General features: G+C 34.6%; 1 protein-coding gene across 11 annotated transcripts in view; it reads right to left on the bottom strand.

The window, feature by feature from the left end:
* Positions 1-22,715, bottom strand: part of MYO9A (myosin IXA) — a 257,752-nt gene that overhangs the window by 55,990 nt on the left and 179,047 nt on the right. For 7 of the 11 annotated variants that reach the window (XM_076004523.1, XM_076004524.1, XM_076004520.1 and 4 more), the window contains 7 exons: positions 22,398-22,520; positions 20,588-20,737; positions 19,443-19,762; positions 16,990-18,564; positions 13,269-13,368; positions 12,524-12,739; positions 1,820-1,932 (listed from right to left, as the gene is read on the bottom strand). In XM_076004523.1, coding sequence (XP_075860638.1) covers positions 1,820-1,932; positions 12,524-12,739; positions 13,269-13,368; positions 16,990-18,564; positions 19,443-19,762; positions 20,588-20,737; positions 22,398-22,520 — 2,597 coding nt within the window. The remainder of the gene's footprint in view (positions 1-1,819; positions 1,933-12,523; positions 12,740-13,268; positions 13,369-16,989; positions 18,565-19,442; positions 19,763-20,587; positions 20,738-22,397; positions 22,521-22,715) is intronic. The other 4 variants (XM_076004522.1, XM_076004519.1, XM_012768294.3 and 1 more) reach the window with 2 other exon arrangements.

Consider the following 22,715-nt stretch of genomic DNA (forward strand, 5'->3'; position numbering starts at 1 on the left):
TCTGCTTATAATTCAAAGCAGCATTTTAAAAAAAAGCAGCTTCTAAGCCCTTCCAAGCACTGGTAGGACTTCTAAACTATAGTTTTCCTTATAGGGTTTTATCTTGCTGGTTGATTATGCAGGGAGAGCTCCTGATAGTAATATCTTCAGATTTTCCCTTGAAGGCTGGACAGAAGTCTCTTTGAACCACTTGCTTAGAGGATATGGGAAATGTAGGAGCTGAACAAAGGAAAAAAGCTGGGGGATCTTGACATTCAGTATGTAAGGTGTCATTAAATCTCCTTCTTCCAAATATGTATCCCAGCCCTCAACTATATGTGGTAAACTCCAAATCCAGAGACCTTCTGTTTTATCCTTTCCAGAGAACAAACTTGTTTTCTGATAGGACTGGGGAGGGTCAGTCAGCTAGATACTTCTTTCTCAGCTTTACCTTGAGCTGGTTTAGGATTCAGCTCTCTCTTATCTATTAAGACATTCAAAATTTAAAGTCTATTTACTTTTCAAATTCCACAATTTTATTGTAGCTGTCTCCATTTCTGATGGGTTTTTTTTGAGGGGGGGGACTTTGTAGGTTTTTTTTTTCTTCATTTTTTTCATTTTTTTAGCAATTTTAGGGGAGGAAGTGGAAATTAAACATATTTAAGCTTCTATCTCCAGGTATACGTTCTTTTACTATGTTATATCATGTTTCTCAATATTTGATTTCCATTATAATCTGCTCTGGATTTCGGTTACCTTGGATCATGCCTCTATAGTCAATAAGAAAGTTGTCTTTGACAGGGTTATGAACCAGAAAAATTTCAACATGATATTCAAGTTTTTTTGTGAGGGCCCAAATGCTTACATAGCATAGTAAGAGACAAAAGTATTTATTTGAAAAATAAAAATTCCACAAGCTCTCTTAAAGAGAATATAATTATTTCCTGAAAGTCCTTTCCAGTTCCATTTCTAAAATACTTAGCTCAGAACAAAATTCAAGTCCAAAGGTGGGACATATTTTCAATCTTATCTTGTCTAATCTTCTTTTACAACAAAAGACCACAAGTCATATAATGATTGAGAGATTCCCCTACCCCCAAAATCATACTGCTAAGCATAGAGGGAGATAAAGCTTATTGCATTGATGGGAGCCAGAATGTGTCACCCCAAAATATGCTTACCTGACATAAATATTTTTAAACTAAAGGCAATTAAGAATAGATGCAGAAAAGCTCTGCCCTCTCCTATTTGCCTAAAAGCAGGACATAAATTTGTAAAGGTGTTCTACCTTCCCTTTTAACCAGGAAGGATAGAAATTACTCATTGGTGACAGCTATAATCTTTTATCAGCTAGAGGACAACTTTACTCCATTAGTTCCCTCATAAATTTACCTTCTCACAATTTTCCCACCTTTGGAAGCCTAAAACTGCTTTTCTTTGTCTTGTCTTTTCTCTAAAATTTACTGTTATTTGTTGAAGACAATATATAAGCCAGACTTCTAAACCATTGGTTTGAGTTACTTTTCTCCTGCATGATATATATTGCATGTGTTAATAAACTTGTTTTTCTCTTTTTAAATCTTATCTTTTGTTGTGGGAGTTTGTCCCAGGAATGAACTTACAAGAGTTGAGGAAATTTTTTTTCTCTCTTTAATATATGTATGAATTACTATGTGCCTATCAACAGTAGGTACTTAACTTTCCTTAAAAAACCAGAAAATGAATTTAATTTCAAAAGTGCTTCTTTATGAATTATGGTTTTCAAAAGGTGCTCAGTATTTTACAGTCAAGTATTAAATAAAATTATAATATCCCTGTTAACTCTGTGTATACTTTATACCTTGTATTCAAATCTGAAGCCTTCTGTCTCACTGCCAACTTCGTAATCTCTCCTTGAGACATAGTCTTATGAAGCTTTGCTTGTTCATCAACTGAAGAAAATCGTTGTGATGTCTGTAATAATTACATATGTGAAAACTTTAAAACCAAATAAATATATGATAGCTCTGTAATTAAAACAGGGTATAGAATTATTTGAGCTGTTAAAATATACATAAAAGATATTCATATTATTCAGAGATTCACTGAAATAATAGAACCTACTGAAAACTCTTATTAACTTTCTAATGTAATCTAAAATGAGGAGGACTTGGTCAATGAAAATAATAGATAGGGCCCATGAGTTTATATTTTCTGACAATTTAACAAAGAATCTCAAGTGGAAAGGATAGAAAAAGTCAAAACCATTTAAAGATATAGAAAAAAGATGCAGGATCTGATAAATCTAGAACACTAAGTATTGTCTTTCAAATCTTCTCTTATTTGTCCCAAAAGATGGTTATTATTTTTATAGCTTAACTTGCTATTATAGATTCTTCTTCTATTTAGTCAGCCAAGAATTTAAGAGCTAGAACACATGAAGATAAAGAAAACCAAAAGACCAAAGAATAAAGGACCAGTATCACTAATGTTCTAAATTATAAACAATTTACAAAGCTATTAAACTGGGACCTGAATTTCAATTGCAATTTTTGTTCCATTTTTTCATGATGTGTCCTTCTCTAAAGACAATCCTATTCTGAGGAGAGAATTTCTTGTTACCTATTCAAGTCATTTCCTGCTATTTCATTTTTCTATAGGTATAATATCCTTTCTTTAGCTTTTTGGTCTGCCTAACTATAGCCTTATCAATAGAAAGAGAAAGTATTCTGAGTTGTTAAAATGTAAAGAACAGATTTCTGCTTCTGGCAAAGATGGAGTAATAGGGACCTAGTTTATCCCCTTTCCTGAAGCAAATAAAAACTAGAGAAAATAATATGGAACAGGAATTTTCAAGACAATGAACAGATATCCTTGAGAAATTGGAAACAAAGGAAGTGTGTCCTATACCTGCCCTATCTTACTGCCTTGAGAAAGTTTATAGGTTGTGGGACACATAGAGGGAGAACCCAGGTGAAACTTGGCAGACTCCCTGAGATGAACAAATGAAGATAAAAGTCTAAAGTGACCAAGATGACTAGACACCAAAAGACAGAGCACTGGAGAGGAGTGAGATGCACAAAAAACAAACTCTGGAGCTCTACAGAAGGTCCCCGTTGAGTACTTAGCTTAAGCACAAAGCAACACTTCTGTGTGAGAAAACAACCCTAGATTAGGAAAAAGACCACTTGAAAGGACGAAAGGTAATAGTGCCCATCATTCACAAAAGGTCAGTAATAGGGCCAGGCACAGTACCTCAAGTCTGTAATCTCAGCACTCTGGGAGGATCTCTTGAGGTCAGGAGTTTGAGACCAGCCTGAAGAATGAGACCCAGTCTCTATTAAAAATAGAAAAATTAGCCAGGCATGGTGGAATGCACCTATAGTCCCAGCCACTCAGGAGGCTGAGGCAGGAAGATCGCTTGAGCCCAAGAGTTTGGGTTGCAGTTGGCTATAATGATGCCACTCAACTCTATCCAGGTCAACAGAGAGAGACTCTGTCTCAAAAAATAAAAAAAAGAAAGTCAGCAATAGCACGTGTGCCCTAGAGCCAGAGTATATAACTTTATGATTTCTGGGGTATTGAGCAAAGTACATAGAGGATCTTGCCTCAATAGTCAAGAATAATTAGCCCTAGACTTGAGTACTTTTTGAGTCTGACCAACCTTAGAAAGACCTGAAAAGATCAAACTACTTCCAGAACAAAGCCCTGAAATATTATTGGAGAGCAATAGTCTAAAAAAATATTAATTGAACATAAAAATATCCACAAAAACTGCACTCAACAAGGCAAAATTCACAGTGTTAGGCCTGCAATAGAAAAAATAACTAGGCATGCAAAGAAGGAAGAATATATAACCCAGAATGAGGAAAAAAATCAATCCATTTATATTGCCTCAAAATTGACCCAAATGTTATTGAATTGGAAGGACATTAAAATAGTAATTATAACTGTATTCCATATGTTCAAAAGGTAAGTAGAGAACTGGAAGATATTAAAAAGACTCAAATCAAACTTCTAGAGATGAAAACATCAATGTCTGAAATGAAAAATATACTAGGTAGGACTAACAGCAGATTAGATATTACAAAATAAAAGGTTAGTGAACATAAAGATGTCTTCAAGCCAAAAGAGGCATATGGAATTCTTCCTATGCTAGAAATCTCTGACTTTCTCTTCTCACCAGCCAAGAAATGTTTTCATGCGGTCATAGAACCTTAATTACATCTGCAAAATCCCTTTACAACAGAACCTAGATTAGTGTCTGATTAAATAACTGGAAGAGGGTATGTTTTCAGTAGGGATGGGAATCTTGTCAGGCCATTTTAGAATTCTTCCTACCACAGAACACATATATAATTACATTTATAAGAAGTTCTAGAATAATGGTTGCTTCTGAGGGTGGAGTTGAAGGTGGAAGGTCAAGTAGAAACATGAGAAGAATTTTGAGGTTACAGCAATCTTGACAAGAGTATAAATTATGTGGTTGTATGCATATGTCAAAAATGGTCAAACTGTATACTGAAGATCTGTGCATTTCACTGTATGTATTATATACCTCTATTATAATAATAATAAATCCAGGATCAGGCCAATAATATGTGATCCCTATGATCGATCCAAACCTCACAAAGAGAGATATGGCCCCCAATGTGATGCAATAGGACATACTACAATCTATAAAGCATTTTCCTCAAAAAATTAAATCCAAGTATGACCAAAACTCCTAATCTATATATTTATACCCTGTATTTCCTGTAAACTGGTTTAATGTAACTTACAATAATAAGACAGTGGGTTATCAGAACTTATTAACATTAGTGTCACTAAAGTTGGTATTCAACCTCCCACTGCTAAATTTGACTGGCTTTAAAAAAATAAATAAATAAATAATAAGACAGGGTTACAATCAGTAAAATCCAAAAATGTGGGAAACTTAACAGAACAAATGACCCTATTTCCTCAACAAATAGATTGCTAGAGGGAAAAAGAAAAAAGAGGGAAGGGAAATTTATAGATTAAGAGTGTCTTAAAAAATGACTTCTAGGAAGCTAAAAATAATGCAAGCTGCCTAAACAAAAATAAATATAGTGACATATTCTCAAAAAATAATACAAAGCCATCCTGACTAAGCATGATAGGGAAAAGAAAAAAAAAAAGGAACAAAAATAAAACTACACAAAACTTACACTTGTAACATAACTAGAAAGAAGAAAGCATCTGTTTGCTGCTTCTGGTACAAAAAAAAAAATAAAAATAAAATAAAAATAAAAAAAAATAAAAAAAAAAAAAAAAAAAAAAAAAGAAGAAAGCACCCAAACTTCAAATTACCCGTAGGCAGAAAAATAATCCCAACAAGCTCTCTCTCACAGTCCCACTGCATGCTTTTGCACAGAACAATTGCTATCTAAGAAAAACTGTGGAAAAGAGAAAATAGTAAAACTAGCAATGGTTTTAGGATTGATATAAAATCACTGCCACAAAAAGAAGGTCCACTCTAATTGTGAAAATACAAAAGGTTATTTTAGATTAGAGAACTGACCTCAGGGAAACAACTTAAAAATGCATATGATTCAAGGTGATATTTTCTAAAGGTAAAGCTTCTGGCAAAAGGAAGTAAAAAGGAAGGAAGAGGTGCCCTTTGGAGATCAGGCAGTGAAGAGAAAAAGAAGCAGAAGGTAGAAATTTAGAATCCAGCAAGGCAAAACAGAAGCAAAACAATTGGAGGACATAGAATATTGCTTCCACCACCACTAAAACATAACAAAAACAGGCCATTCATTAAAGAAACTGTACTTTGCTATACTGACAAAAGAGGAAGTTCTTGAACTTCCTCTTGTAAACCACCCCACATACACAAAATGAATAAATTAAAATATACAAAAGCTATAAAAAGCTATAAAAAACAAAGTAAATGAGTATCAAATGAGAACCAAAATGAGAATCAAAACAACTCAATTGATTACCACCACCCCCTCACCAAAGAAAACAACTCAATTGATTAATACTATCAGGAGATTTGTCATATATATGAGGATATTTAATTCATTTGAGAGTTATTCCTCATATATATGACAAATCTCCTGAATGAGAAGTACAAAAATAAAAACTAGAAATAGATTTAAAAGACAGAAAAAAAAAAATGAAAAGAGATTGGCTGAACTCAAGAAAGAAATAAAACAAAAAGATAATATTAACTCTAAAATGAAGACAAATGTCACTGGGCCCCATGAGATTTTAGTACCTGAACATTTTTAATGGCTGAAATAATTGGACTAGGCCCTTAGTTGTTTCTACAATGTTAACTTCTTGCTTTCTGCCCAGGACCCTTTCTTTCCACAGCAGTTATTAACTGCTAATGCACTATTTCTTTGTCAAGCTGTAGGAGTTAACTCCAGGGTCACAGGAGAATCTATGAAGTTTGTTTTGCAGAAGGAATAAATACCTCTGAGAAAGTTGCAACTAGCCGCTAATGCCTAGAAGTTTGATTACTCAAAGTGTTGAGACTAAAAGCAACACAGACTTCCCCCTATGTTAACCCCAACTCTGCATAAAAGTTTGCTGCCTCATCTTTACAGCAAGGCAAATCTAAGAGACTATTGTCTTATCTCCTGGTTTTGGCCAACTTGAATAAACTTCTCTTTCGTGAGGCAGCAATGTCACAGTGGCTTTAGCTGAGAATTGGGTTCTCCAACACTAACTTATAAGGTACCCAAGGGAAAGCATAAACAAAAAAGCATAAACAAAAATTTTAAAGGAATTAAATAAAGTCAGAAAAATAATAAAGAATATAAAAGTGATATAATGAAAAAAAGTAAAAAGGGTCAGAGAGACGGTAACTGAAATGGAAGACAGGCAAAACAGAAAAAACATATATATACTTGAAATCCCTATGAAAAATAAAACAATGCAATGTAACTAAATTTAGAGACAGAGTCTCATTCTTTTCCTGTGAGTAGAATGCCGTGGCATCAGCCTAGTGCACAGCAACCTCAAACTCCTGGGCTCAAGTGATCCTCCTGCCTCAGCCTCCCGAGTAGCTGGGACTATAGGTGCTTGCAACCATGCCCAGCTAATTTTTCTATTTTTAATAGAGACAGGGTCTCGCTTTTTCTCCAACTGGTCTTGAACTCCTAAGCTCAAGTGATCCTCCCACCTCAGCCTCCCAGAGTGCTAGGATTACAGGCATCAGCTACCTTGCCTGGCCTGTGGGATAATTAATGGTAATGATCAACTTGAGGACATATCCTGCACTTGAAATATAAAGGGAAAATTCTGAATGCCTCCAATCTAAAAGATCAAATGATTTACAAGGGCAAGAGAAACAGACTGGCAATAAACTTACCAAAAATAATATATAAAGCAAGATAACAATAAAATAGCATTTTCAAAAAACTCAAGGAAAGAAAAGTATGAATCAAGGATTTCATATGTAGCCAAGATATTCCCTTAAGCATCAAGGGTATAGAAAGAACTCAGGACATTCTTTATCTATGAGCCCTTCATGCGTACTTGGGGAAGAGCTTAATCTGACCAAGAGATGAATAGGGAAGCTCCAACAAAATATCTGATGTGATAATTTAATATATTTAGTAGTAGATCTAAGATGAAAACAATAGTAGAAGCCAGGACAAAAAAATTGTCTAAAATTATGTGTTCTGAGAAAGTAGAAATAAAAGCCTAAAAAACAATAGTAGAAGGAGAGGAAGAGAAGAGAGTAGAATAATTCATTTCTAGTTGTATCACGATAGATGGGAATTAAAGGATATTATTCATTAAAAACTGAATAACAATAGAAAATTTGGTTAAATTAAAAAATAGTATACTAAAGTCACTTTTAAAAGTTATATACAAAAGTAAGCAATGTGTAGAATAAGATGATAATGTTTCCTAAATATCAAAAGAAATAAAAAAAAGAGCACAGAAAATGTATAACATAAATATAGCAAATTTAAAGTAACACATAATAATACCATAAAATAATAAGAAAGAATTGAGACTGAACCTATAGATTACATCGATAAATATGAATAGACTTAATTCACCTAAGAAAAAATTTCTAGCTTGACTCACAAAGCAGGACCCAACTATACTGTTTAGAAAACATACGCCTAAAACAAAAAGATCCAGAAAGACTAAAAACAAAGGGATAAGCAAAAGTTTACTAGGCAAATAAGAAAACAGAGGCTGTGTATTGAGTAGAATTTAAGCAAAAAGCATATAATGTGATAAAGGTCACTTTTTAATACTGAAAGCAAATACTCACAACGAGTAATAGAAAACTTTAGCACACCATTCTCAGCATAAGACGGATCAGTGTACAAAAAATAATTATATAAAAGACAGACAACATAATCAATAGGGTAGAGAATATGGATATATTTTGAAACTTTACACCCTGAACAGAGACTACATGTTCTTCTCAAATGCAAATGGTACATTTACAAAAACTGATCACATATTAGGTAACCAAAAAAAATCAGCAAATTCCATCAAATAGAAATATTATATAGCCTAGAGGACCCAGGTTAAAAAAAAAAAAGAAAAAAAAAAAAAGAAATATTATAAATACTCTGATCACAATACTATAAAACTAGAAATTAATAAAACTTAAAAACAAAAAGGCTCTTCCTTTGAAAATTAAAAAATCTTTTACTAAGCAAATCTTGAGAAAAAAAGGAATTTAAACTGAAATAAAAGATTTTCTAGAAAAAAAGGAATAAAAACTTCATATATTAGAATCTATGAGACATCTGAAGCAATGTGCAGAGGAAAATTAAAAACATATCAATAAATCCTAGCACTCTGGGAGGCCAAGGCGGGCAGATTGCTCAAGGTCAGGAGTTGGAAACCAGCCTGAGCAAGAGCGAGACCCCGTCTCTACTATAAATAGAAAGAAATTAATTGGCCAACTTATATATATAGAAAAAATGAGCTGGGCATGGTGGCACATGTTGTAGTCCCAGCTACTCGGGAGGCTGAGACAGTAGGATTGCTTGAGCCCAGGAGTTTGAGGTTGCTGTGAGCTAGGCTGACGCCATGGCACTCACTCTAGCCTGGGCAACAAAGCGAGACTCTGTCTCAAAAAAAAAAAAAAAAAAAAATCAATAAAAATAAATGTATTAAATTCCCAACTCAAAATCCACAAAAGCAAGAAAATAAAACAGAGAGCACAAATAAATAAATAATAAAGATAAAATCTAAAATCAATAAAGAGGAGAATGGAAAAAAATAGATGTAATAAATACATCAAAATTATGTTATTTTGGAAAAAATTAACAAAACAAACAACTTGCTAACTTAAAGAAAAAAAGGAAAAACCACAAATCTACAAAAAAATGACAAGAGGGAAATTAACCACTGAAACAGAAAAATTTAAAACACCTTAAGAGACTACTTTTCAAACCTACTGTTCAAATAAATCTGAAAAGTTAGATGAAATGGATAATTTCCTAAGAAAAAATTGTTTGCAAAAATTGACCCCATTAGATAGAAAGTTTAAAAAGACCAATTTTCCTAGAAGAAATGGAGGAACAAAAGAGCACCAATCCCATAAAGTTGCATAGGAGAAAATTCTACTAAATTTTCAAAGAACAAATAGTCACAATGCTATAAACTGTCTCTGACTTTTCTGGGGAAATATTATAGATATAAAATATTTAACAGTATAGCTGCTGTCTTAGGGCTGCCAATTCGAACCTCCTATACAATAAACTTTGTTCAATACCAATCAGTTTTCTACCTTGCAAGACCTAATTCAAAATCACCCAGCCCAGATCCTAAAACCGTCCTCTCCTGACTTCCCCCTTGTGAGACATTACTAAGACACAGTCGAGGTGTGTTTTCTCTTATTATAATAAGTTGATAAACTTAGCTTTGCTTGATCAATAGGTTTTTTTGGCAGTCTTTTGAAGACTGGACAGTGAAAAGAAAGAAAACACCACAGGTAAGGATTGGAGAATATCTCAGAGTAACAAACAAATAGGAATGTAAGAAGTGAGAGCAGTTCTGAGAGGATAATGAGACATTTATTTAGTTTTACCATGCTGCAAGTAAAGGTGACTAAAATTCTGGAGGGCACACTGGGGGTCATACCCATAGAGATGACTACTTTAAGTTTGGGGAATGGTAGAAGAAACTATATAGAAAAAAGTATAAAACTATGTGAAAGCTACCTTAAAAATATTGCTTAGCAGGACATGTCATTCATTAGTTAATAATTAACTACTCAAGAGGTAATGCATATGAAAACCCCTTCAGGTAATTCATTTGCAATTTTCTTTATCACATTAGATGAGTTACTTCACAACTAGAAAATCAGATGGCCATTTCTTCTGAGATTTAATGACATACTTCTTAAGAAACAACAACAGAGGGATGTGATCACCGTGTCCAGAAAAAAAAATAAAAATAAAACAAAGAAAAAAAACACATACAGTTTTTAAAAATCCATGTGCCCAAAAAATCAAATCCATTTAAAATTTGAATTTTAGGACTGCAATAGATTCCGCGTAGAAATAATAAATCTTCATCTTTACAATATCAGGTAATGTTAGAACATGGCACATTTTCAAGATAAACAAAGAAACACATACTAAAATTGTTGCTACCCTTCCCACCCCCAACCCCAATAAGCATCTATCGGCATATTCTAGAAAGCAAAGCTTCTTCATGCAAATGTCCACCAGAAACAAGCACCACCACCTGTTCCTAAAATAGCTAGGGATGAAAGAGAAGGAAAGTGAGAAAGCTGGAGAGGTGACTAACACACTGCAGGGAAGTGCTCTACAACTATTGGCATGCAGTGAACATCAAGCAGGTGAACAGAGGCTAGATTAGAACACTGAAAGGAGCTGAATGCTCCTAGCAGAAAGCCCAACTTCCTGGTTCATCTCAAGAAGAGATCCCAGTGTGAAAGAATTCTATCACCAAAAGGACTAAGGGTTGTTAACAGAGGAAACTCTCAGGAACAAAACAGAAGTTATAAATGCTAAGTTCTTCCATAAACAATAAATCCACATATACTAGATAAAGCAGTATTTAAATTAGTTTGTTCCATTACATAATTTCATATTCAACTACTAGTCATATATGTATATAACAGAATATATTTCATTATTTATAACTCAAATACAGGGCACCTCCAAAATGGAGTTATTTTATTCTACACTGAAAAGAATATTTTGGTTCTAATTATATATAACAGATACACAGACTGTTCCCAAATTCTATAATCCTAACATTTGCCTCAGCTTAATGACTCATTTATCTAATCAGGGAACTTGTCATGCATTTTTCTGATTTTTTTGTTGTTTTTTCCTTCATAAACATCAATATTATCATTTAAAAATTGGTCTGCTTCCAACAAAAGACTATAAGACAATGACAGTATTATGAAAATTAGGAAGAATTATTATATAAATTATATTTATATAAATTATATTTATATAAAATTATTATATAGATTATAACAGTTAAAAGATAAAATATTTAACCAGTCAATTGAAGACCATCCTAAAATTTTCCTTCCATAATAAACACAGACTAAAGAAGACCATTAGAGAGCCAACTTATGGTTATGCATGGAAATAAAACATTATTTCAACTCTACTTCATCAGTGATAAATAAATATTTTACTTCATATTAGACATATAGAGCCCTTTTACTATATATTTTTAGGACAATTCCAAAATGATATTGCTTTCCCTAATATATTCATGAATACACTCATACTTGTCAAACCATATATATACCTAATGTTGGCTGAGATGATAACAAAGTTATATTCTTAGTCAAAAACAGTGCAGTTTTATTCAAACACAATTCCAATGACATAATTTGTGATTAATACAAATTCACATTTAAATATAGCCTTCTATTTGGCTGGGTTGGTTGAGGGAGATACATTTTTGCTCACTAAATTTTTAAAAATTCATGTTTATTTTCTATTATTAAAAAACGGGGTGGGAGGAAAGAGCACATTTAAAGGCAAATAAAAAAAAAAGTAAAAGTGACTAAGTGAGTATCATTTCAGCTAAAAGCTAATGGATTATTTAACATATACCCTATTTCCTAGACCAGGCAGGGATCAGGAAACTATGGCCAACAGGTCAAATACAATGCACTGCCTATTTCTGCAGTTTTATTAGAAAACAGTCATGCTCGTTTCTTTACTTATTGTCTATGGCTGCTTTCACACTACAGTGGCTAAATAGTTGCAAAAGAGACTGTATGATCCATAGAGTATAAAATATTTATTATGTGGCTCTTTATAGAAAAAATGTAAGGACCATTGCTCTAGGCTTTTTAAGATACAACATGGAATATTTCTACATTAGTGCTAAGGGTAATTTTGCCTCATTTATGATTTGACATGTACTATTAAGGTGCCCTTTATTTGAGTCCTATTAAAGTAAGGTTTAGCTTTAGTGTTGTGTTCACTGAGGTTTCCCATGTACAAACCTTTACATGGGAAGAAGCTGTGAAGGTTAGCTTTAGATTAGCAAAGACTATTCCCATCAGATTTGCTTGCTGAGTATTTTTCTTATATTGCTATAAAATTACCATTTCGGAGTCACTGTGAGAGGCCTGACCCAGGCTGGGTACAGGCCCTAGCTCAGAGTGAGAAGCTTGGTCAAGGGAGAGAAGGGGCTCAATAATGTCATCGTAATCATCTTCCTCTGTATCCCCCTCCCCATCGGCAAAAGTACCTCTAGTCAAGAAATCGGAGCGCGTCCGCGCCATTCGAGCTTTCTTTTTATGGGCCGGTCTGGCAACCTGCTTAACCAAATGATAAAACAAATAACACAATAATGTTTTGTTTTGGGTGGTTTTTTTTTGGGGGGGAGATGATGCCAATGAAAGACATCAGAGGGCTCATGAATTTCTTGAAACATCCCTCCACCCCACAGTGCCCTTTCCACCAGTAGAAGTCACAGGGATGACCAAAAAGAATCTGTATATATTACTCTGAACAAAGGATAAAAATGGAAGCTAAATTTACACTGTTCCTCTCCATAGCCAAGGAAGTCATCCTTCACTGCCATAAAGCAACAAAGTCACTTGCATAAAATGCCTTCTTTTTCTTAGCAACTTCTTTTTCATAAATATAATCTGTGCTTTTTTTAGGTACCATTCCCTGCCTGATGCACACTTTCCTATTATAACAGGCTTAGCTCACAGCTTCTTTCTCTAAAAACATTTGGAAGTAAATGGGTAGATGAGGTGCCCTACATACAAGATTAATAATTTTCAAATTAGCGTGCATCTATTTCACATAGAAGATAGATAAACAAGATCCAATACTTACCTCTCCTTGGCCCGGCCCAGCTAATTTCACAGATTTCCAAGCTGATTCATCTTGTTTATGGACTTGAGGATTTCCACTGTTTAAGGCTTCCTTGTTGGCACTTTAAATAAAACAATGGGATTACCTTTCAATTCCTAGCAGATATCACATGGCAGCAGTCTTAAAATATAGCATGAATTATAGTCCAACAAGCCAGGTCATAGAATTCCAGCAAATTCCATAAATATTTTCAGATCTTAGTCATTTTTTCTGCTTACCTAATACTATTATCAAGAATCTACACATATTGATTGAATTACTAGAGGCCCTGTCATGATACTCGCTGGGTATATTTCACTATGATGACATATGTTTAAGAATAGTTAAAGCAAAATTAGCTCAAGAAATGAAGTGGGGCTGGGCGCAGTGGCTCACGCCTGTAATCCTAGCACTCTGGGAGGCCGAGGAAGGCGGATTGCTCGAGGTCAGGAGTTCCAAACCAGCCTGAGCAAGAGTGAGACCCCGTCTCTACTATAAATAGAAAGAAATTAATTGGCCAACTAATATATATAGAAAAAATTAGCCGGGCATGGTGGCGCATGCCTGCAGTCCTAGCTACTTGGGAGGCTGAGGCAGGAGGATCGCTTGAGCGATCTCAGGAGATTGAGGTTGCTGTGAGCTAGGGTGACACACTCACTCTACCCTGGGCAACAAAGTGAGACTCTGTCTCAAAAAAAAAAAGAAATGAAGTGAGTTTGATGATGAGAAAAGAAAAATATCAAATCCCCAAATCTTTAGAATATTAGCCTTAGAAGGGGCTTTTTCATCTAATCATTATAAAATACTTGATAAGAAGCCATCTAGTGATGAGGGATTCATTTTTTGTTTTATATGAGATGGTTCCTATTGATTAGAAAATTCTCTTTCTGAAATAGTTCTCTCTAGCCTTCAATCATTGTCTTATTTTAAAACTTAAAGTTATATAGAATAAAATTAACACTGGCAGGATAAGAAACTGTTTTCAACCTAAAGTTTTGTCCCAGACCATACAGATGTTACAGTGTTAGCTTGTAAAAATTTAATTTTGCTGGCATAACCACATGATAAGACTGATTTATCATTAAATTCTAGGCAGAATGGATGTCAGGATCTAACGAAACTCTGAATAGAACCTGCACATTCATGGCTCCAATTATGCATGTTATTAACCCAGTACCATAGGTCTTAAAACTTATGAACAACATATTGCCAAGCTCTCCTAAGTAGGACTGTAAACTCCTTAAGAATCATATCTTACCTGCTAGCATCATGCTGGTTGAAAAGTAGACACTAACTTATGATACTAATTGGGGGATTAATTGTTCTTTCATTCAAAATCTTTCATTTAATTTTTATAAAAGAAAGTCTAGGTGCCCTAAGAAGTTATCTTGTCCTTTGCCCCTATGCACTAATCCTTAAATGAACCCAAATAGATGGCAATTCTTCCTAGCTAATGATTTCTCAGAAAGGGTGGTGGCTTTCTGAGCGTGGTGGCTCACGCCTATAATTCCAGCACTTTGGGAAGCCGAGGTGGCAGGATCACTTGAGGCCAGAAGTTTGAGACCAGCCTGAACAACATAGTGAAACCCCGTTTCTACAAAAAATTAGCCAGCATGCTGGTGTGTGCCTGTAGATCCAGGTACTCAGGAGGCTGAGGCAGGAGGATTACTTGAGCCCAGGAGTTTGAGGTTGCAGCAAGCTATTTATTATGGTGCTACCACATTCTAGCTCAGACAACAGAGTGAGATCCTGTCTCTATTAGGGGTGGAGAGGAAAGACTTCTCAGAGAGCTGAGCAATTCTAGCTTGTCCTAAAGGATTCCTTCCTGGCCGTTAAAATATCTCCTGCCATAGTTGAGCCTATTAGCCTTTCATTTGTCCTCCAAAGAGAGATAAAAATTAATAGGATCTTTGATAGTACTTTACCACTCCAACTAATTTTTCAACCCACGGCATTTTCTTTAGATTCTCCATGATTTCTTTATTGTTTTCTCTCATTAAGCAGATGAAGACTACTATGTACTTATCCCCACTATGGTACAGAAAGAACACTAACCTAGTGTTCCTTCCTAATCATAAAACCCAATGCGGATCCATAATCATGAAACTCAAGATCTAGTCTCAGCTATCTAAATATAATACCTTGAATAAGTCATTTCACTTCTAAGGGCCTCAGGGATCTTATCTATGAGGAAACTGGATTAGATAATTTACAAATACAACTAATTAAGATTCTATAAAATGCTAAGGTTTTAATATTACTTATAGAATAAGATTTGAAGTATGAATTTTATCTGTAGACTTTCATATAAACAATCTAACATATGATAATTTTGAAGATAAGGAGATTATTAAGGTAAAGCAAACTAGAGCAAGTAGATTTAAGACTATACATTTTAGAAAAATGATAAAAGGATGATTAATGGTTTTTGGAATCTACAACTAAATCTTCTACAAAAGAGATTCACAGATCCAACAGCTGCATTATATAATATATATCTATACACACGAACACACATCTCACATCACTAATTTAATCAGTATGACAGGAAATATGTTTTTAACACTCTCTTATGGGTTTATATGCTACACAAAGACTTTGACCTTGTATGCAATCTCTGGATTAATGGGCATGAATGAGACTCAAGCTGTCACTATCATTGAACTGCATTTCATAATACTGTAGAAACCTTTGTGGAAAACTAAATACAGGAGTCTCTTGCCCATATTTACAAAGAGTTTCTCTAAAATCTGTATGCAATTTTCAAGCCTGAAAGATATAAATGCTCAAGCTACTGTAGAAGAGAAAGGTTATTATAAAATTTAATTTTTTAGCCCAAGGATACAGCCCTTCTTGCATTTCAACAGTGATACTCTCTCACAACAATGAAAAGAATCCACTGTACACAAAGACAATACAAATATCTTAAATTTTATCACATTTGCTTTTATATATCACTTAAAATGCTTTTCTCATGACTACCACTGATTTAAAAAAGTATAAAGAACTTCCTCTTATATGAGTTATCTAAAATAGTCAAACTCCTAGAAACAAAAAGTAGAATGATGGTTGCCAGGGACTGGGGAGAGGAAAACAGAAATTGTTTAACTTGCACAAAGTTTCAGTTCTATAGAATGAAAAAGTTCTACAGATCTGTTGCACAACAATGTACATACAGTTAATATCACTGTACCATACACTTAAAAACGGTTAAAATGGCAAATTTTATGCTATGTGTTTATCACACACACAAGAACTATAAAGGAGGTAATGAAAACCATAAATAGACCAACAACTATCACAAAGCACATTAACTTCTTTAAAGCCTGACACTAACAAGCTTGGACTGCTAAACCCCACAGCTTTAGCGCACCAAGCATTTGCTGAATGCCTACTATGTTTACAGGCACTGTGCCGCCCTTCTCAAATGCCTTCTCATTTAATGGGGAGGAATCAAATACTCTGCTATCTAAGCTTAATTAAAGATTCCTAGGGTGTTACTACATCCAACTGCAGGTATCTGGTAGAGTCACAATTAGGGCATATTTTTACAAAAAGAAAATAGCTAATTTGAGGAGCCACTTAACACAAATAGTTGGAGCAGAACAAGGCACACAAATACCTGGAGTGGAATAAGGCACCTTAATAAATACTCCAAAAAGTTTCCCATTTATACATAAAAATAAATAAACATTTCACTTACAGGGGAACACTCATATTGTCCTTTGGTGTGAAGAAAATGGAACTAGTATTTCCCTCTCTGGAAAGGTCATCAGATTTGTGGCTGGAAGACTGAGTTGGCCTAAAGTATTCTCTTTTTGAAACGCGATTATTAGAGAGTTTATAGGCTACATTCAGTTGGGTGCCTGCTCTGTCTGTCTTGGATAATTCCTTGACAATACTAGATTGACATGGACTTCCCTTTCTTTCAAAGAACAAGGTGACCGGTTGGTCCTTCGGGAGTAAGTGAGCAGAGGGACTGTCTTTTGGGATAAGAGCTGCATCTTTTGTAGTTACTGATGGGGACGCCAGTACACTACGTTCTCTCTTATTTGGGGTATTTATGCTGAGAAGAGAGGATGGCATCTCTACTCTTTGTTTTGACTGATAGAAAGATGGTGCCAGGAAAGACTCCCCAATTCCTGACTTGTCAACTGTCTGGAAGGCTTTACGCTCCTTCTCTAAAATATCTGTTTGCTGGCGAATCTGTTCCATCATCTCTTTTTCATTCTGCTGCTGCAACTGCTTTTGCCTTTCTTCCTTCTCAGTGTTTAGCTTTTCTAACTTCTTAAGCACAGTATTAGAAGAATCTGTATTCAAAGAAGGAACTTGATCTTCTCCTGAGAAGTGATACCTCCTATCTTCCCTGTTGATATCCAAAGTAAGAGCTGTCCCTAGTGTGTCTTCATTCTCTAACAGTTTGTTTCTTTGGATATTTGTATCTAGTTGGGAACTTGTTTTCAGTGCATCTTGTGGTGGAATATAAAAAAATGTTGGCAGACTATTTGACATGAAGGAGTCTCTCAGCTGTGGTTTACAAGTAATAGGTTCAGAACTGTAGACCAGCTTTCCCTTCATATTTCCATTCTTCAAAAGCTCTGCATAGCTAGTTTCCCTTGAGGCACTGAGGGTTTTGTCCTGGGAATCAAATTTTGGACTGCTAGATATCTTAGGTGATGGAAACTGTAAGTCTTCTTCATCTAAAATTATAGACTCTGGCTTATTCTTTTGGCTTTCCTCACTGCTCAGAAGTTCCAAGCTTCCTTGAGAGCTTTCACTATCAGGTGTACCCTGTGGAGACTGAAGGCCTTCAGGCATCAATTCTGTAGACCACCTTCGTTCCTCTGAAGGGGATACACCACCAAGAGAACGGACTTTCAGTAATTCTAAGCTAAATATAGCTTGCTCTAGTTCTCTCATTCTCCGACTTTCTCTTTTAGCCCGGCCTACTTTTTTCTGATGGAGATCCTCCAAGGATTTGGGTCGCTTTCTTACAATCACATCTTCTTGCGAGTCCACACCACTTTGGCTTCTGGCTTTCTCCTGCTGCTTGTCTGGGGACTCTCTTGAGCAGTCCAATGAACTTTCACGGCTAATTCGATTACTCTCCATCACAGATTTACATTCCTCTATGGCTTTCACTCTGTTGTCAAAGGAGCAATCCTCCCATTCTGAAGGGTCTGAACCCTGAACTTCCAGAGCTCTATATCCCTTGATATTCACCAATCCAAGTTCTAGCTTTGTTTCTTTTAGCCTTTGTTCTTTTAAAGCTTTAAATCTATATAAAAACAGACAAAATGGGTTACAGACATCTCTTGGTTAGCACTGAAGAGGACATATTTATTGAGAATTTAAGAAAAAACTAAAAGTTGTAAAATTTTCTTTTAATAATACCTAAGTACTTCCAAAACTAACTTGTATGCACATTTCATAATTTTTCTATTTCATTCAGTCAGATATATTTCATTAACTGTATTATTCCTAGGTAGTATTACTGCATTTTTATTCCAGAAAAATGCAGTAATACTACCTAGGAATAATACAGAATATCCAGAAATACGGAATATCCAGAAAAATGCAAACCAACCCAAAAGTAAAGTTCTCATTTTAATAATATCCTCATTTTAAGGTAAACCTTAAATGTGAAATTAATGTTTCTGAAGGTAAAAATGGTTGAATATTACCAGTTTTGTAATATTCAACCTAATGTAAAAGTTAATTCTTAGCAGTTATAAGCATAGACCATGTAGATTTTCAATCTAATTTAATTCAATAAGCACTTATTTAACTTCTATTATAGACCAGACAATGTGGTAGAAGTATCATAGTCTAGTAGAAAAGAAAAATTGTAAATAACACACTCCAATACAAATTAGACAAGTGTTAAAATGTAGAGCAGGGGTCCTCGAACTTTTTAAACAGGGGGCCAGTTCACTGTCCCTCAGACCGTTGGAGAGCCAGACTATAGTTTTAAAAAAACTATGAACAAATTCCTGTGCACACTGCACATATCTTATTTTGAAGTAAAAAAACAAACGGGCAAAAACACCCACATGTGGCCCGCGGGGTGTAGTTTGAGGACACCTGATGTAGAGTTATAAACAAAGTACTTGGGAAGAACAAAGAAAAAGCGATTATTATAGTAACAGAGATTACCTTTGTCTTGCTCTGAATCCCCTACATGTTGACTGCAAAAGGATAATTTTGTGCTTTTGTTCTTGGTACCTCTTACTTTCCCTGTAGGCTTTCCATCTTGCCTGTATGCAGACAGCAGCCATGTGCCTGCGTCTATAGTGCTCTCTCCATCTCTGCTGGATGATGATGGTTGCAGCCCGTAGTTCCAAGTACCGTTGCCTCTCTAAGTGAGCACGCCAAGAAGCTTGGAGAAGAGCAGCTGCATTAGCCATAACAAAAGCATCCTTCTGCACAGGTGCATCTCTGATTTGCTTCTGATTTAGGTAATTCCTCCAGAATCGCTATGGGGAAGACAAAATAATAGAAACTGGTTGTTATATCTTACACTACACATTTTCACAAAAGAGGGAAAAAAGAATAAATTTCTTACATCAAAATTCGAGGTTAAGTGGCTAGGCAGCTAAATTGTTAGTGATTAAAAATAAAAGTTTTAATTTCTAGATATGATTAGTTAAAACAGCTATTTTAAATAATATAAACTTGATGAAGTTAATTACAGAACTTAAATTTTTGGATGCCTTCATTCCCCGCAAATTAGCTTTAACAAATTACATTATATTCTCTTGCTACAAATTGCCCAAATACATTAATGGGTTTAAAGTAACTAGGCATACATTCCAAAGATAAAGATACTAAAAATATCTGTGCACAAACAGAAAAGGTCTTATGGAACAGCCAATGATATAAATCAATGAGGGAGATAATAAAACAGACACATATGAAATACGGTGCCTATAATTCAAAATGAGTGTCCAACAACAATAATGTACCTAGAACTCTCAAATATCACTCAGAAAACTACTAAATAAAAAGAACTATGTCAACAAAAATTAAGGTACGTAACTCCTTTGCCCTACTCACAACTCATAAGATATTGTAAGTTCAATTTAATTTAAATTCAGTGCAATCAATATTTACTAATAGTCTACCATTATGTGCCAGGTACTCTGTTGGGTGCTATCAGCATTTTAAAAATGAGTAGGACACATTCTAGTTTCTGAAATTTACATAATTATTTAAATGTTGCACAGTAAAGTGGTTCTGATTACTAAACAAGGGCCAAATAAACTAGTCAATCTCATGCAAAGAATCCTTTTGTTTCTCACCTGGATGACAATGGATGCCTGTCTCATATGGAGGAAATGCTGCCTACATAGCAAGACCCTGAACCATCGCTGCAACAATATGATTCTGCGGAGCACCTCTTGGTGAAGCAGATCTTGTAAGTGCTGTCGTTCCTGCTCCTTTAGGAAGACCTATCAGAAAGAAGAAAGATGAGAAGTGCCGCTTAAGAAGAAAAGGGAAACATCTCATGAATGAATCATCCTTTTTGTAGTAAGATTTTAGAGAACAAATACAGTGGCAGGCACTTAAATGAAGTACTGATAAATATTTCTATTGATTTATCCAAAGTAGTCATTCTCAAATGGAAAAGGAGATAGCTAAATACTGAAGGTGAGCTGGGCATGATAGTGCACGCAGATAGGCTCAGCTACTCAGGAGGCTGAGGCAGGAGGATCACTTGAGCCCAGGAGTTTGAGTGCAGCCTGGGTAACACAGCAAGATCCCATCTCTTTAAAAAAAAAAAAAAAGGAGCGGGGGTCGGGGGGTGGAGGAGAAAAACAAAAAAGAAAAGGGAAAGTGAGGAAGAGTATAAAAATTCCAGTGCCAGAGATTGTGATATATTATTCCATTGGGAAAACCACTGCTATGAGTCAATGAACTACGGTAATATGTCATATATTTCAAGGGTGTTGGGGTGGGGGGAAAGAAGTTGATAGATCTTAAAACTTGATCATAACATGAATAAACCAATGAAAACAGTCTTTTTAAAAAAGGCTTCCTTATCATTGCATAGGGCAGTCGAAAGAGAAAAAAAAGAAAAATAAAAAAAAAAATAAATAAATAAAAAAGGCTTCTTACTGTCCAAAGTTATTAATCAGTTTATTTATTTACTTCTTCATTAAACTAATAAATCTTTAAGGTTTGAGGGGGATACAAGGATAAGGTAAACATGTCCCTTTGGAAAGAGGATTTGTACTTCATCTTTAAGAGCAGGTAGATATTATATACCTAAAGAGGCAAACAGTAAATTAATAAAGGCTAGAGACGGAAGATCTCACCTGAACAACACAAAGATCTGGAAATAATAATAAATGCATGGATAGGAAACAACAGAATAATTAATCTTCATAAAAAAGATATTAAATAGAGTGAAGCCATAATATGGAGGTTCTTAAAAAAGAGAAAGATGTTTAAATTTAATGAGGAGGTTATCAAGTGATTGTTATTGAGCAGGAGGCTGACAAAGAAATAACCATATTGAGATAATGATTTTAATATCATGGAAATTAAATAGAATGATAAATAGACTAGAATCAGATGAGCAAACTTTACTATAAGAGCACTGTAGATGGGAGGAGATAAGGAATAAAAACAAAATGGAAGTAGTAGTAATGGAGAAAAGGGAAGAGATGTGAGAATCATTTGTCGTCAAAAAAAATTAAATAAACAGAAATTTTTCAAAGAATTCAAATGAAAGATAAGCCAAAGATGATCACAGTTTCTAGCCTGAGAAACTTTCTCTACAGACAAAGAAAGTAGTTGATAAATTAAAAACAGTAAATGAATCTGGACAAAGTCACTTTGGGTGAGCTAATTTGGAGATTACAGTAGGAGAGAGAGAGAAATAGATTTTAGGCAGTTAAAATTACACTCAGAACTAGAGTATACTGGCCAGAAACTCTATGATTAATATGCACTATATTATTAAAAAAACCCTTGGCCTAATCAGTTTCCTTATGATATTTGATTCGTATATTTTTTACAAACAATTTGATAGACAAAGATCACCATTAATTATCTAAAAACGTAAATGCACTCAATTTGAACAAGGGCTGTTTATATTATATTTACCATGGTTTTTCCAACTTGATAATTATCTGGATTAAGATTTATTTTCCTGAAGAAATCCTGAATGTTAAATTTGGATGGGATAATATTTTGAGGAAGAAGTACGTGGAAGTGGCTCACAAAATCCTGAAAAACGAAAAAAAATATTGTAAAATCATAAGAGAAGTGCATTTAAATAAGATCCTAAACTATGTAATTATCCTTTAGTAATCTTTTTCTCATCCTTTTAAACAGGGTAAAACCAAGAAAGTTCTTGTTACTTTAAAATACTATAAAAGGTTAATATGAAAAACATGGGGGAGTAGAAAGATATTGAACTCT

This window comes from Microcebus murinus, chromosome 6 (genome assembly GCF_040939455.1).
Source record: "Microcebus murinus isolate Inina chromosome 6, M.murinus_Inina_mat1.0, whole genome shotgun sequence".
Classification (NCBI taxonomy): Eukaryota; Metazoa; Chordata; class Mammalia; order Primates; family Cheirogaleidae; genus Microcebus; species Microcebus murinus.